A 15,057-nucleotide genomic window follows, 5' to 3' on the forward strand; every position below is an offset into this window, starting at 1 on the left:
CATTTACAAATAAAGCTGATCTTTAAAAGAGAGTAATATCAAACAGACACCAGTGACCCTCTCCACAGGGGAGATAGTGTAACCGCCTTGATTTTCAGTGGCATTGTAATTGCCTCCCAGATTCTCTACCAGTACCATCCTGGGGTCTCCACTGACCAGAAACCGAGATGATCCCGGACATCAGGGTCGGGCGTTCGAAGGTTTTTTCCCCCTCTGATTTATTTTGTTTTCCAGTTTCCAAGCAGGCGCCGCGCGGGCAGCCCTAGTGGGACAGAGGCCGCCGCGTACCAAGAAGGACCCGAATGGGCCGTGACGTCAGTAACGCGACAGCATGGCGCAGAGCAGGGTGACCCGTGCGGCGCTGGCGGTGGTTCGGCGGGCGGCCCGGGTCCGGACCCCGGGGCCTTGGGGCGGCGGCACCGCCGGTCAGTCACCGCGGGGGGCGGCGGAGGGTGGATGAGGACGAAGGGGAAGTGATAGGGAGTGCGATCTGGTGACGGAGGTGGGTGAGAGGGTAGGGAGAGTGAGGGAGGTAAATGAGGGTGAGGGAGGTAAATGAGGGTGAGGGAAGTGGGTGAGTAGGGAGAGTGAGGGAGGTGGGTGAGAGGGTAGGGAGAGTGAGGGAGGTGGGTGAGAGAGTGAGGGAGGTAAATGAGGGTGAGGGAGGTGGGTGAGTAGGGAGAGTGAGGGAGGTGGGTGAGTAGGGAGAGAGGGAGGTGGGTGAGAGGGTAGGGAGAGTGAGGGAGGTGGGTGAGAGGGTAGGGAGAGTGAGGGAGGTGGGTGAGAGGGTAGGGAGAGTGAGGGAGGTGGGTGAGAGTGAGGGAGGTAAATGAGGGTGAGGGAGGTGGGTGAGTAGGGAGAGTGAGGGAGGTGGGTGAAGAGGTAGGGAGAGTGAGGGAGGTGGGTGAGTAGGGAGAGTGAGGGAGGTGGGTGAGAGGGTAGGGAGAGTGAGGGAGGTAAATGAGGGTGAGGGAGGTGGGTGAGTAGGGAGAGTGAGGGAGGTGGGTGAGAGGGTAGGGAGAGTGAGGGAGGTGGGTGAAGAGGTAGAGACGAAGTGGGAGGGGGACAGTAAATGAGAGAGGTAGGGAGAGTGGATTGGAGGGATGAATGAGGGAGGTGGGGGAGTAGAATCACTCGAATCAGGAACAACAAATACATCACTGGGAGATTCCGGTGGAAGCAGGCATTTGGTCCCTGCCATGCCAACCAAAGTCCCCATTGAAGCTGGTTTTATTTGCCTGTGTTTGGCCCAGATCCTTCCAGAGCAGGGGGTCCCCAGCCTCTTTATGCCACAGACCAATACCGCTAACCGAGGGGTCTGTGGACCCCTTGCTCTTCCCTTCCTATCCATGTACCTATCTGTCTGTCATGTCTATTAAATGTTGTTAATGTACCTGGTTGAATTATTCCCTCTAGTAGCTTGCTCCAAGTACCAACAAACCTAATGGGCCCCAGCAGTTCACGTTAAATTCTTCCCCTCTCACCTTAAAACCTGGGATGCTTTAAGATCACCCTGATTGTCCTAATTTCCAATGAATAAGGTCATAGCGCACTACAGCACAGAAACAGGCTGTTTGGCCCATCTAGTCTGTGCCAAACTTTTTGTCCTGCTCAGCTTCTCTTCCTTGCTCAGTGCCTTGAATCCAAGCAACATCCTCATAAATCTCTAATTTTTCCAGTCTACTGGCATCTTTTCTACAACAGGGTGACTAAAACTGAACACACTACTCCGAGCGCAGCCTCACCATTTCCTTGTACAACTGCAACGTAACGTCACAGCTCCTTGCCCCCGTGCCCAACACCACCACCATCTCCCTGTCTACCCGTGAGACCACTTCCCGGGAACCATCTACATGTATCCCAATGTCCCTCTGTTCTACAACCATCTACCTCCACTGTGAAAGACCTACCCTCATTGTCCTCGCAAAATGTAACACCTCAACTTATCCGAATTAAATTGCATTTGTCATTGTGCAGCCCACTTACCCAGATGATTAAGGACCCTCGGCTGCTGTGGTGAGGCAGCTTCTGTTGGGGAGGGTCAAGGTCGTGTGGAATCAAGATCATGCGAAGGGCCAAGTGGTTCCTCCGGCTGTCTGAAGGATTCCATAAGACAGGAGCAGAATTAGGCCATTCAGCCCATTCAGTCTGCTCTGTCATTCCATCATGGCTGATTTATTATCCGTCTCAACCCCATCTCCTGCCTTCTTCCCGTAAGCATTGATGCACTGATTAATCAAGAATCTATGGATCTCTGCTTAAAAATACCAATGACTTGGCTTCCACAGCCATCTGTGGCAATGAATTCCACAGATTCACTACCCTCTGGTTAAAGAAATACCTCCTCATCGCTGTTCTAAATGGACGACCCTCTACTCTGAGGCTGCGCCCCCTGGTCCCAGACTCCCCCGTTACTGAAAACATCCTCATGGAATCGTTCAGTGCCAGCACCTCCTTTCTTAGATACCTGCCCCAAAACTACTCTCCAGATTGCGAATCCTCTGGGAATGAACGCTAGCATTGTATTTCCCTCTTTACCATCGACTCAACCTGCAAGGAATCCTGCACAAAACTCCAAAACCCTTTGCACTTCTGATTTATGAATTATTTCCCTGTTAAAGCAGTCTATGCTTTTATTCCTGCCATCAAAGTGCATGACAACACACTTCCCCACACAGTACAGTGGGTTCCAATTCATTAGGACACATTGAAACCAGTACGTTTTGGCCTAATTAAGCCAAAGTTTCATGGAAATAGTTACAAAGGTATATAAAAAAAAAGACAAATTACTGTTTAACTGAGTAACAAATTATGTATTTAAGTGAAATACAGAGCGAATGAGAACACTTATCAGTAGTACTACAGTACTGTAAAACTGTGTATTAGTTCCTAATACCTATCGTCAGAGGAGTTTATCCAGTGCTTTTTCGATTGACTGTAAATGAACAAAATCAGTGCAGACACCTATTGTAGATAATGGACGGCCTTCACACAATGCCTTTCATGATTGCATCCTCCAAATCTTCATTTTCATTGTAACAATGAAGATACCTTCAAGTTCTTCATAGTTCCTAACTTGCTGAAGTGAAATTGTTTTATTTTCACTCACGGCTATTTCTGAATTGAATTGACTTTACTACTTAAATCCTTCATAAACATGGGGAGTAAAAACCTTTATGTTGTGTCTCTGTTCAAATGTGCAATTTATAGTAATTTATAATAAATAGTATGTACAAGAACACAGTCAATGTAACATAGAAATACAGTTGTATCAGCATGAATTAATCAGTCTGATGGCCTGCTGGAAGAAGCTGTCCCGGAGCCTGTTGGTCCTGGCTTTTATGCTGCAGTACTGTTTCCCGGATGGTAGCAGCTGGAATAGATTGTGGTTGGGGTGACTCAGGTCCCCAATGATCCTTCGGGCCTTTTTTACATACCTGTCTTTGTAAATATCCTGAATCATGGGAAATTCACAACTACAGATGCGCTGGGCTGTCCACACCACTCTCTACAGAGTCCTGTGATTAAGGGAGGTACAGTTCTCATACCAGGCAGTGATGTAGCCAGTCAGGATGCTCTCAATTGTGCCCCTGTAGGAAGTTCGTATTTAACTGTCTGAGGTGAAGGAGGCACTGTTGTATCTTTTTCACCACACAGTCGGTATGTACAGATCACGTGAGGTCCTCGGTGATGTGTATGCTGCTCAACCCTGGATCCATTGATGTCAATAGGGGTTAGCCTGAGTCCATTCCTCCTGTAATCCACAACCAGCTCCTTTGTTTTTGCAACATTGAGGGAGAGGTTGTTTTCTTGACACCACTGTGTCAGAGAGATGACTTCTTCCCTGTAGGCTGCCTCATTATTATTTGAGATTAGGCCAATCAGTGTAGTGTCATCAGCAAATTTAATTAGCAGATTGGAGCTGTGGGTGGCGACACAGTCATGGGTATACAGAGAGCAAAGGAGGGGACTTAGTACACAGCCCTGAGGGGCACCTGTGTTGAGGGTCAAAGGGGCAGAGGTGAGGGAGCCCACTCTTACCACCTGCCAGTGATCTGACAGGAAGTCCAGGATTCAGCTACACAAGGCAGGGTGAAGGCCGAGGTCTCTGAGCTTCTTGTCGAGCCTGGAGGGAATTATGGTGTTGAATGCTGAACTGTAGTCCAAGAACAGCATTCTCACATAAGCATCCTTCTCCAGATGTGTAAGGACGGTATGAAGATCAGTGGCTATTGCATCGTCTGTCGATCGGTTGTGTCGGTAGGGGAATTGTAGGGGGTCCAGTGTGGGTGGTAGCATGCTGCAGATGTTGTCCTTGACCAGCCCCTCTAAGCATTTGCTATTATTGAGGTGAGTGTGACAGGACGCCAGTCGTTCAGACATGTTACCTTGGTCTTTTTAGGTACCGGAACAATGGTGGATATTTTGAAGCAGGAGGGCACTCTACACTAGGAGAGGAAGAGATTAAAAGTGTCTATAAACACACCTACCAGTTGTGCTGCGCTCATCTTGAGTACTCGCCCTGGGATGCCGGCCGGTTCCGCCGCCTTGTGACTGTCCCCCCGTTGGAAGCAGCTGTGTACTTCGGTCTCAGAGATGACCAAGCTGCAGGTCACATCAGCTGTAGCTCTCCTCGGGGGCTCAATATTGGCGACATTGAATCGATTGTAAAAAGAATTTAACTCACCTGGGAGAGAGGCAGCAATGTTGTAAACTCCACTGCGTTTAGCTTTGAAGTCTACGATGGTGTGCAGACCTTGCTGTAAGATGTGTGTGTTATTGGTGGATAGTTGAGTCTGGATCTTGTCCCTGTATTGTTTCACTGCCGTGAAGACCTTGTGCGGATCGCAGCTGCGTTTCCTCAGGTCCTGTTGATCACCGGCACTGTGAGCTCTGCGTCGCACGGTCAGTACGGAACTGTTGATCCAGGGTTTCTGATTCGGGAAGACCCTGTCTGACTTTTAGGGAACAGCACCCTCAATGCACTTCCGGATGAAACTCGTGACCCCTTCCGTGAACTCAGAGACATCCCCATCATGGAAGATATTCCAGTCGACGTCATCGAAGCAGTCCTGCAGCATGGAGGCAGATGGGTTGGACCAACAGTGGACGGTTTTAACTATGACCGCCTCTTGCTTGAGCTTCTGCCTGCACTTCACTTTGGCCCCAGAAAATGGAGGAGTGATCAGATTTTCCAAATGGAGGGCGGAGGAGCGTTGTGGAAGGGAGAGTAGCAGTGGTCGAGTTTGCTATCTCCCCATGTGCTCACCTGCATGTGCTGGCAAAACTTCAGAGAGACTTTAGTCAGTGACATTCAATTAAAGTCACTGGCGACGATGAAGGCAGCTTCTGGTGTGCAGTCTCCAGCGTGCTGATGGTCTCGTACAGTTCCTCCAGAGCCAGGTCAGTATCAGCCTGCGGCGGAATGTACACGGCTGTGATGATAACAGCCATGAACTCCCTACGCAGCCAGTAGGGTCTGCACAGCAGCACCAGGTATTCCAGGTCTGGGGAACAAAAGGATTTGAGTGCATGCACATTCTGGGGGTTGCACCAAGCATTGCTGACCATGAAGCATACCCTTCCTCCTTTACTCTTCCCAGTGAGGTTTTTGACCTGTCTGCCTGGAACAGGGAGAACCCAGAGGGCTTGATGACATGATCCGGTATCTCTTCCATCAGCCAGGTCTCCATGAAGCACAAAACATTGCACTCCTTTGTTTCCCACTGATAGGAGATTCTGGCTTTCAGTTCACAAAGCTTGTTATCCAGGGACTGAACGTTAGCCAGAAGGATGCCAGGGAGCGCCGATCGATTTGCACGCCATCTCAGCCTCACCAGGACGTCAGCCCTTCTCCCTCGCCTCTGGCGCTTCTTTCAAGGTACTGGCGGTGTAAGCGATGAGTCTCCCATGGATCGCGCAAGCAGGGGATCCCAGTGTAGGAAAGGCAGCACATGGTGGGTAAATGTCGTCTTTCCGAAGTTCGGAAAGGTCAGTCTGTCGTGTCTGATGTGACTATCAGCTACTTGAACAGAAAATGCTATTAAAATCCTAGAAATTAGCAATATACTGTAGAGGCAGCTCGCAGTAGCCACTCCGGTGGTGATGTCTGTTATTTGTCAAGTAGGGTGCCGTGCACAATCCTAATTTGACGGAGACGGATGTGAGAGCACGGAGGAACATATGGTGAAACTTCTGAAATGCCTGCTTCGCTGCTGCTGCTATCATGTAGTCCGAAATCTCCGGAGGGGAAGGCCCCGAGTCCTCGGCTTTGCTTATTGCTCGGCAGCCGGGGTGGGGTCAAAGCGCTCGGCAGAGGATGGTGCTCGGTGTCGGAGGGCTGGTCGGAGGCTCGAAGTTTTCGGATGGACTCATGCTGCGGTCGGGTGCTTCCAATGGTGCTGCATCGGCAAGTTTGAGGTGCTTGGAGATTCATGGCAGGGAGAGTTTCTCCCTTCAACCGTCTGCGTGAGATGATGAGGCTATCGGGACTTTGAGACTTTTTTAACTATGCCTATGGTCTGCTCTTTATCAAATTATGGTATTATGGCACTGTTGTAACTATATGTTATAATTATGTGGTTTTGTCAGTTTTAGTCTTGGTTTGTCCTGTGTTTCCTGTGATATCTTTCTGGAGGAACATTGCATCATTTTTTAATGCATGCATTTCTAAATGACAATAAACGAGGACTGAGTGTCCTCATAATCTAACCTAATCTAATTTGGAACAGAGCTTGGAACACGGCGCCATTCTGGCATTTCCAAGCCTGAAAGCTTGAAACCACAGTGAACAAAACAGTTCTAAGTTGTCTGACTGCTTATTTCTCACCAGCTATCAGTGACAAAAATCACTGCTTTTTGAACAGAAGCACACGCAACTGATGCTATTTAATGGCTGTTCAGTGGGAGCACAGTGTCTAATGTCATGCAAAGGCACGTGACGGGCGCGAGTTAGAAGCTGCTCAGCAGCAGTCTCCTGTCCCATTTAAGTGGCATGGTGTCCCAAATAAACGAAGGGAATCCTGGCTATTTTGTCAATGTTTTTGTTCTTTAAGAGTTGTCCCAAATATGTGGAAGCAGCTGCCCGGATTATCCAATGGCCTAATTAACTGGAATCCACTGTACTGTTTTCCATCCGCCACTTCGTTGCCGTCTCTCCTAATCGGCTCCCACTGACATCTTGACGCTGTTCTTTTCTGCAGGGAGGGAGACTTGGGCGTTGCCGGCTGCAGCTTTCCTGGGGCACCATCGGAGATGTGACCCCACCACCCGGTCCCTGTCCTGGCGCCTGTACAGCACGCAGTCAGTGCAAACTCAGGAGGGAGAGGCTCTGCACAACATCATCACCGACTCGGAGAATGTGGAAGGTGGGAGGCTGAAGCCCTGACCCCATGAGATTCCAGAGTGTTTAAATGTCACTTCCAGTGCACCAGTGTAAAGGAAAACAAAATAACTGTTACTCCAGATCCGATGCAGCACAAAAACACACAATAACAAAAACCACAAGAACACGTTATCTAAAAAACTGTAATAAATAGAAATACACAAGCTAGCTTATATACAGAGATTGATTCTCTGTCCATAACGTGATGCTAGGCACAGGAGTGTCTGCACGTAAAGTGACTGACAGGAAGTAATAAAGTAGTGGTGTTTCGGGATGGGTCAGCGGGTGGAGGTGTTGATCAGCCTTACTGCTTGGGGAAAGGAACAGGTTTGAGTCTGGTGGTCCTGGTGTGGATGGTACGTAGCCTCCTCCCTGGTGGGAGTGGGGCAGACAGTCCATGAGCAGGGTGGGTGGGACCCTTCATGATGTTACTGGCCCCTCTCTGGTGCTGTTCTGTGTGCCAGTCCTTGTTGGTGGGTAGGCTGGTGCCAGTGGTGCCTTCCTGTCAGTCACAGTGGTGCAGCGTGTCGGGATGCTCTCTACCCCAGCTCTCGTTTTCAACCCATCTACCCAGTTAGTCTAGTTTAACAAGACCCTCTTGTGTTTTCCGACGGCTTCCGATTCTCTCCTTGACCTTCCTGTGGAAGGGCAACTGCCCTGCTTCCTCAGTCCTCCTGCTTGTGATTTCTGTTGCTCTGTTTGAACTCTTGTTTCCCACCTGGCTTGTCGGCAGGATCTTTTTCGAAGCATGAGTTTCAGGCGGAGACAAAGAAGCTTCTGGATATTGTGGCCCGCTCCCTGTACTCGGAGAAAGAGGTAAGACCCTCCCTCGTTCTCTGCTGCAGGTGGGGCTTGCCTGGTTTTCTGGCTGTGAATTTCGAGTCTTTAACCTGCTGACAATCGCAGATATTCATTCGGGAGCTGATATCAAACGGCAGCGATGCCCTGGAGAAGCTTCGTCACAGAATGCTGAGCAGCACGCAGGAGCAGGGTCCCCTGGAGATTCACCTGCAGACTAACACCGAGAAGGGAACTCTAACCATTCAGGTGAGGACTGCCCCAGCTCTCCTAGTCAGACTCATTTCTTTAGCATCTCTGTTGAAACATCCCCTGCCCCATTTAGAAACATAGAAAACCTACAGCACAATACAGGTCCTTCGGCCCACAAAGTTGTGCTGAACATGTCCCTACCTTAGAAATTACTAGGCTTACCCATAGCCCTCTATTTTTCTAAGCTCCATGTACCTATCCAAAAGTCTCTTAAAAGACCCTATCGTATCCGCCTCCACCACCGTTGCCAGCAGCCCATTCCACACAGTCACCACTCTCTGCGTAAAAAACTTACCCCTGACATCTCCTCTGTACCTACTCCCCAGCACCTTAAACCTGTGTCCTCTTGTAGCAACCTTTTCAGCCCTGGGACGAAGCCTCTGACTGTCCACATGATCAATGCCTCTCATCATCTTATACACCTCTACCAGGTCACTTCTCATCCTCCGTCGCTCCAGTGAGAAAAGGCCAAGTTCACTCAACCTATTCTCATAAGGCGTGCTCCCCAATCCAGGCAACATCCTTGTAAACGTCATTTGTGTTAACAACCAACACAACCTAAGGATGTGCTGGGGGCAGTCTGCAAGTGACGCCAATATGTCATGCTCACCATAAGATATAGGAGCGAATCGGGCCATTAGGCCCATTGTGTCTACTCCACCATTCCATCATGGCTGATTTATTATTCCTCTCAACCCCATTCTCCTAACTTCTCTCTGTAACCTTTGATGCCCTGACTAATCAAGAACCTATCAATTTCCATTTTAAACATACCTAATTGCTTGGTCTCCACAGCCGTCTGTGGCAAAGAATTCCACAGATTCACCTTCCTCTGGCTGAAGAAATTCCTCCTCATCTCTGTTCCAAATGAATGTCCTTCAATTCTGAAGCTGTGCCTTTGGTCCTAGACTCCCACTACAGGAAACATCCTCTTCACATCTTCCCTGTCCAGGCCCTTCAATATTTGATAGGTTTTAGTGAGATTCTCTTCTCATTCTTCTCAACTCCGGTGAGTACGGGCCCAGAGCCATCAAACGCTCCCCCTCTGTTAACTCCTGCTTTTCCAGAATCTTTTTGTTAACCTCTTCTTGGCCCTCTGAGCACATCTTTTCTTAAATAAGGGGCCCAAATGAAGTTTGATTTTATAAAGCCTCAGCATTACATCCTTGCTTTTATTTACTAGTCCTCTCGAAATGAAGGCTAAGATCACATTTGCCTTCCTCAGTTAATCTTCAGTGAATCCTCTGATTTTTGAATTTTCTCCCTATTTATAAAACAGTCCACACTGTTCTTCCTTCTGCCACAACGCATGACCACATACTTCCTACTGAACGTTCAATCTGCTACTTCTTTGCTCATTCCTCCAATCTGTTTATGTCCTTCTGCAGACACCCTGCTTCCTCAGCACCAGCTACCCCTGCACCTATCTTCATATCGTCTGCAAACTTGGCCACAAAGCCATCAGTTCAGTCATGGAAATCATTGACATATAAGGTAAAGAGAATGGGTCCCAACACAGACCCCTGCGGAACACCAGTTGTCAGCGGCAGAAAGGGTTCCCTTTATTCCCACTGTGCCTCTTACCAGTCAGCCAAATTTCAATCCTTGCTAGTAGTTTTTTCTGTAATACCACGGACTTGCTAAATGGCACCTTGTCAAAGGCCTTCTGAAAATCCAAATAAACAATATCCACTGACTCTCCTTTTATTCTGTCTTTGACTTACCTTGTCAGGGCATGGTTTTGACATCTCTTTAGAATACTTCTGTTTCTTTTGGATGTATCTATCCTGTGTCTTCCAAATTACCAAGGTATATTATCTCATATTAGGGTCACTGTCTCCTGAGGGGTCCTTTACCACAAGCTCCCTAATCAAACCTGGGTTGTTACACAGCACCCAATTCAGAATTGCCATTCCCCCGGTGGCCTTAACAACAAGCTGCTGTAAAAAGCCATCCGGTAGGATTTGTACAAATTCCTTTCCTGATGTTCCCAATTCTCCTGCATATTGAAGTCCCCGATCACTATTGTAATATTGCTTCTTTTACATGCCTTTTCTATCTCACATTGTAACTTGTATCACACATCCTGGCTACTATTTGGAGGTCTTTTTTACCCTTGCAGTTTCTTAACTCTACCCATAGGGATTGTACACCTTCTGATCCCATGTCACCTCTCTAGAGATTTGATTTCATTTTGTACTGACAGAGCCACTCCATCCTCTCTGCCTGTCTGGCTATCCTTTCGATACAATGTGTACCTTCGGATGCAAAACTTCCAACTATGATCATCTTTCAGCCACAGCATCATTCCTGCCCATCTCTAACTGTGCTACAAGATCATCTACCTTATTCCGTATACTGTGTGCATTCAAATATAACATCTTCAGTCCTGTATTCATCTCCCTTTTTGATTTTGGCCCCCTGTTACACTTTAACTTATCCCACTGACTGCAATGCTGCCCTATCACCTACCTGTCCTTCCTCACAGTCTCACTACACACTGCAACTACTTTAATATCAACTGCCCCATCACACTGGTTCTAAACCCCCTGCCAAATTAGGTTAAACCCTTCCCAGCTCTTCCAGCAAACTGGCCCACAGGATATTGGTCCCCGCTTGGGTTCAGATGTAATCCATCCTTTTTAAAATGGCTCCCACCTTACACCCTCTCTCCCACCTTACACCCTCTCTCTGCCCTTCCCACTTCCCCTCCCCCCTCCCCCTCCCCCCTCTCCCTCCCCCTCCCCCTCTCCCTCCCCCTCCCCCTCTCCCCCTCCTCTCCCCTCTCTCCCCCCTCCCTCTCCCCTCTCTCCCCCCTCCCTCTCCCCTCTCTCCCCCCCTCTCCCCTCTCTCCCCCCTCTCCCCTCTCTCCCCCCCTCTCCCTTCCCTCCCCCCTCCCTCTCCCTTCCCTCCCCCTCCCCCTCTCACCTCCCCCCTCTCACCTCCCCCTCCCCCTCCCCCTCCCCTCTCTCCCCCTCCCTACCCTCTCTCCCCTCCCCTCCCCCTCTCCCCTCCACCTCTCCCCTCCCCCTCTCCCCCCTCCCCTCTCTCCCCTCCCCTCTCTCCCCTCCCCTCTCCCCTCTCTCCCCTCCCCTCTCTCCCCTCCCCCTCTCCCCCCTCCCCTCTCTCCTCCCCTCCCCTCTCTCCTCTCTCCCTCCTCCCTCTCCCCTCCCCCCTCTCCCCTCCCTCTCCCCCTCCCCTCCCCCTCCCCCTCCCCCTCCCCTCCCCCTCCCCCTCCCCCTTCCCCCTCTCCCCCCTCTCCCCTCCCTCTCCCCCCTCCCTCCCCCCTCTCTCTCCCCTCCCTCCCCCCTCCCACCTCCCCTCCCTCCCCCCTCCCACCTCCCCTCCCTCCCCCCTCCCCCCTCCCCCCTCCCTCTCCCCCCTCTCCCCCTCCCTCTCCCCCTCCCTCTCCCCCTCCCTCTCCCCTGTCTCCCCCTCTCCCCTTCTCCCCCCTCTCCCCCTCTCCTCTTCTCCCCCCTCTCCCCTTCTCCCCCCTCTCCCCCTCTCCTCTTCTCCCCCCTCTCCCCCTCTCCCCTTCTCCCCCCTCTCCCCCTCTCCCCTTCTCCCCCCTCTCCCCCTCTCCCCTCCCCCCTCCCCTCTCCCCCTCTCCCTCTCCCCCCTCTCCCCTCCCCTCCCCTCCCCTCCCCTCCCCCTCCCCCTCCCCTCTCCCCCTCTCCCCTCTCTCCCTCTCCCCCTCTCCCCTCTCTCTCCTTCCCCTTCCCCTCCCCCTCTCTTCCCCCCCTCTCTCCCCCCCCTCTCTCCCCCCTCTCTCTCTCCCCCTCCCCTCTCCCCTCTCCCCCCTCCCCTCTCCCCCTCTCCCCCTCTCCCCCCTCCCCCCTCTCCCCTCTCCCCCCTCCCCCCTCTCCCCTCCCCTCCCCTCTCCCCGCCCCTCTCCCCTCCCCCTTCCTCTCCTCTCCCTCCCCCCTCTTCCCCCTCTCTCTTCCCCCTCCCCCTCCCCCTCTCCCTCTCCCCTTCCCCCTCTCCCCCTCCCCCTCTCCCCTTCCCCTTCCCCCTCTCCCTCTCCCTCTCCCCCTCCCCCTCCCTCTCCCCCTCCCCCTCCCCCTCCCCCTCCCCCCTCCCCCCTCCCCCCTCCCCCTCTCCCCCTCTCCCCCTCTCCCCCTCCCCCCTTCCCCCCTTCCCCCTTCCCCCTTCCCCCCTTCCCCCTCCCCCCTCTCCCCTCCCCCTTCCCCCCTCCCCTTCCCCCTCCCCTCTCTCCCCCTCCCCCTCCCCCCTTCCCCCTCTCCCCCTCCCCCCTTCCCCCTCTCCTCCTCCCCCCTTCCCTCTCTCCTTCAAGTTAATGGTGCATGTTTGGCAGGAAAACACAAGCAACAACAACTAGACGAAGCCTTTTCCCCCCATCCTTCCACCCAAGTACAGGCCACACCTGGGCCTCCAACGTCCAAATCTTCGGGCCTTGACCTCTGGACTCCCATGTACTCTGGTCGCAGGACTCACTGAATTATGGGGGTGAGGGTGAGGGGGGTGGAGGCGCGTCAGCCCTTGTCCATGGGGGTCGCTGGTCTTTGTTTTCAGCGCCTACCGCCCTGACATCTGCCACGGGAATCTTTGACCGTCGAGTGCTCCGACCTCGGCTCCAAACACTGGCTCCTGCTCTGACCCTCACCTATTGACCCCGACCTCTGACTCCTGACTCCCCACACTGTCCACAGAACCAACCCTACCAACCTAAAACACTGAGCTGTCTCATGTCTCCCAGCCCACCCCCTCTCTCTCACCAGTGGGTTCCCTGTGTGTCTACAGAGGCAACGCTCGCGTGCAGAACGTTAACGCGTCATTCACTCTGACAGGACACGGGCATCGGGATGAGCAGGGACGAACTCGTTCAGAATCTGGGAACTATCGCACACTCTGGATCAAAGGTAGGAGAGACACTAGTGTTAACTTCATCTCCTGCAGCCGACGGATTGGATACTGTCCAGCTCTCCCTCCCCTCTTCCTCTGTATCTCTTGTTCCTCAGACCCCACCTAACCTAAACCTGCGTGATCGATTTGGTGATCTTGGTCCAGACATACTGCAGAAGTCACAAAAGAGGCATAAAATTCGGTGGCTATGGCCATTTTTATTAAGTGGTACAAGAACAAAGAACGAACAAACAAAAAGAAGCTGGTTGTCTCAGACAACTGGAAAATTTACTGAAGGGTTCCACATGTCGTCGTGATGTATGACAAGGGATTGTTGCCTGTGGGGAAACCCCTTCACAGTGTTCTTCGTTCCATGACCATGATTGACCTTGCAAATTTTTCTACACAAGTCCTTTACCATTACTGCCTTCTGCCAGTGTCTACAAGACAGGTGACCCTAGACATTATCAATACTCTTCAGAGATTATCTGTCTGGCAGCAATGGTCACATAACCAGGACTTCCACCACCTCCCGTTCCTTCACGTGACCCTGATTGGGGGCTACACCTTGCCCAAGGGTGACCTGCAGGCTGGCGGAGGGAAGGAGCGCTTTACACCTCCTTTGGTAGAGACTATCTCCACTCCACCACCCACACACTAACACAGATGATTATATAGAAACTATTAACAGGTATAGGCAAGCAAAACTACAAGAAAAGTACTGGAAAATGAACAATTCTACGCCCTAATCCAATACTGTTCACAAATTCAAATTAAGTTTATTATCAGATTACACGTATGTCACCATATTCAGCCCCAAACTTTTTTTTTCTTGCGGGCATTCTCAGTAAATCCAAGATCCATGATAGAATCAGTGAAAAGCGGTACCTTTCAGACTGGGGACCTGTGGCACTGGGAGTAGGTTGCCTGTGGGATGTGAAGGTGTGAGGAGGCTAGTGGAGAGAGAAGGGCCTCTTGCCCCTCACAGGGAGCTGGCTGCAAACACAGAGTGAGCTGCGCGCGTGTTGGCTTGGGATTCTGGCTGGGTTCCAGCCGAGAAATGGCTTCCCTGAGCACCTTTTATCCATTACTTGCACGTTGAAACAGACGGTGAAATGCATCATTTGTGTTAACAACCAACACAAGCTGGGGATGTGCTGGGGCGGCGCCTGAGTGTCACCACGCAGTCACGTGGCAACATAGCATGCCCAGCAAAACCACATGAACAGTGGCACCACATCAGCAGCAGCAGCACTGACGTCTCTTTGCCCCCTGGCTGAGCTCAGGTTTTCCTTGATGCCCTGAGGGACCAGGCGGAGAGCAAATCTGGCATCATCGGCCAGTTCGGGGTTGGCTTCTACTCAGCGTTCATGGTGGCCGACAAGGTGGAGGTGTTCACGCGCTCGGCGGACGGGGACGGCCCCGCGTACAGATGGACCTCGGACGGGTGAGGAGGCTGTCCTTTCGTACGGTGGGGTAGTGGGTTTGGTCTCCGGCAGTGGCCGTGGGGCAGGTTGCGGGTTCAAACTCAACACGGGTCACCCGGAGATGGTGAGACGCAATGAGCGAGTGACGACCCTGACAGAGAGAGAAAGTGGAATAGAGGCTTCAGCCCATCAGAGCTTGCCCGACCTTCATCCACACCCCTCCTTCCCTCAGGGTCATCCACCCTCTCCACGTCCCTCCTTCCCCTCTGTCATCCACCCTCTCCACATCCCTCCTTCCCCTCGGTCATCACCTCCCTCCACATCCCTCCTTCC

General features: G+C 51.9%; 1 protein-coding gene across 2 annotated transcripts in view; it reads left to right on the forward strand.

The window, feature by feature from the left end:
• The first annotated feature begins 317 nt into the window (after nucleotides 1-317).
• Nucleotides 318-15,057, forward strand: part of trap1 (TNF receptor-associated protein 1) — a 54,685-nt gene continuing 39,945 nt past the window's right edge. Inside the window, exons 1-6 of one of the 2 annotated variants that reach the window (XM_072269214.1) lie at nucleotides 318-425; nucleotides 7,203-7,367; nucleotides 8,118-8,200; nucleotides 8,291-8,431; nucleotides 13,243-13,314; nucleotides 14,584-14,744. In XM_072269214.1, the coding sequence (XP_072125315.1) occupies nucleotides 332-425; nucleotides 7,203-7,367; nucleotides 8,118-8,200; nucleotides 8,291-8,431; nucleotides 13,243-13,314; nucleotides 14,584-14,744 (716 nt within the window). In that variant the 5' untranslated portion in view covers nucleotides 318-331. Of the gene's footprint in view, nucleotides 426-7,202; nucleotides 7,368-8,117; nucleotides 8,201-8,229; nucleotides 8,432-13,242; nucleotides 13,315-14,583; nucleotides 14,745-15,057 lie in introns of those variants that run through there. The other variant, XM_072269215.1, reaches the window with a different exon arrangement.

This window comes from Mobula birostris, chromosome 9 (assembly GCF_030028105.1).
Source record: "Mobula birostris isolate sMobBir1 chromosome 9, sMobBir1.hap1, whole genome shotgun sequence".
Lineage (NCBI taxonomy): Eukaryota > Metazoa > Chordata > Chondrichthyes > Myliobatiformes > Myliobatidae > Mobula > Mobula birostris.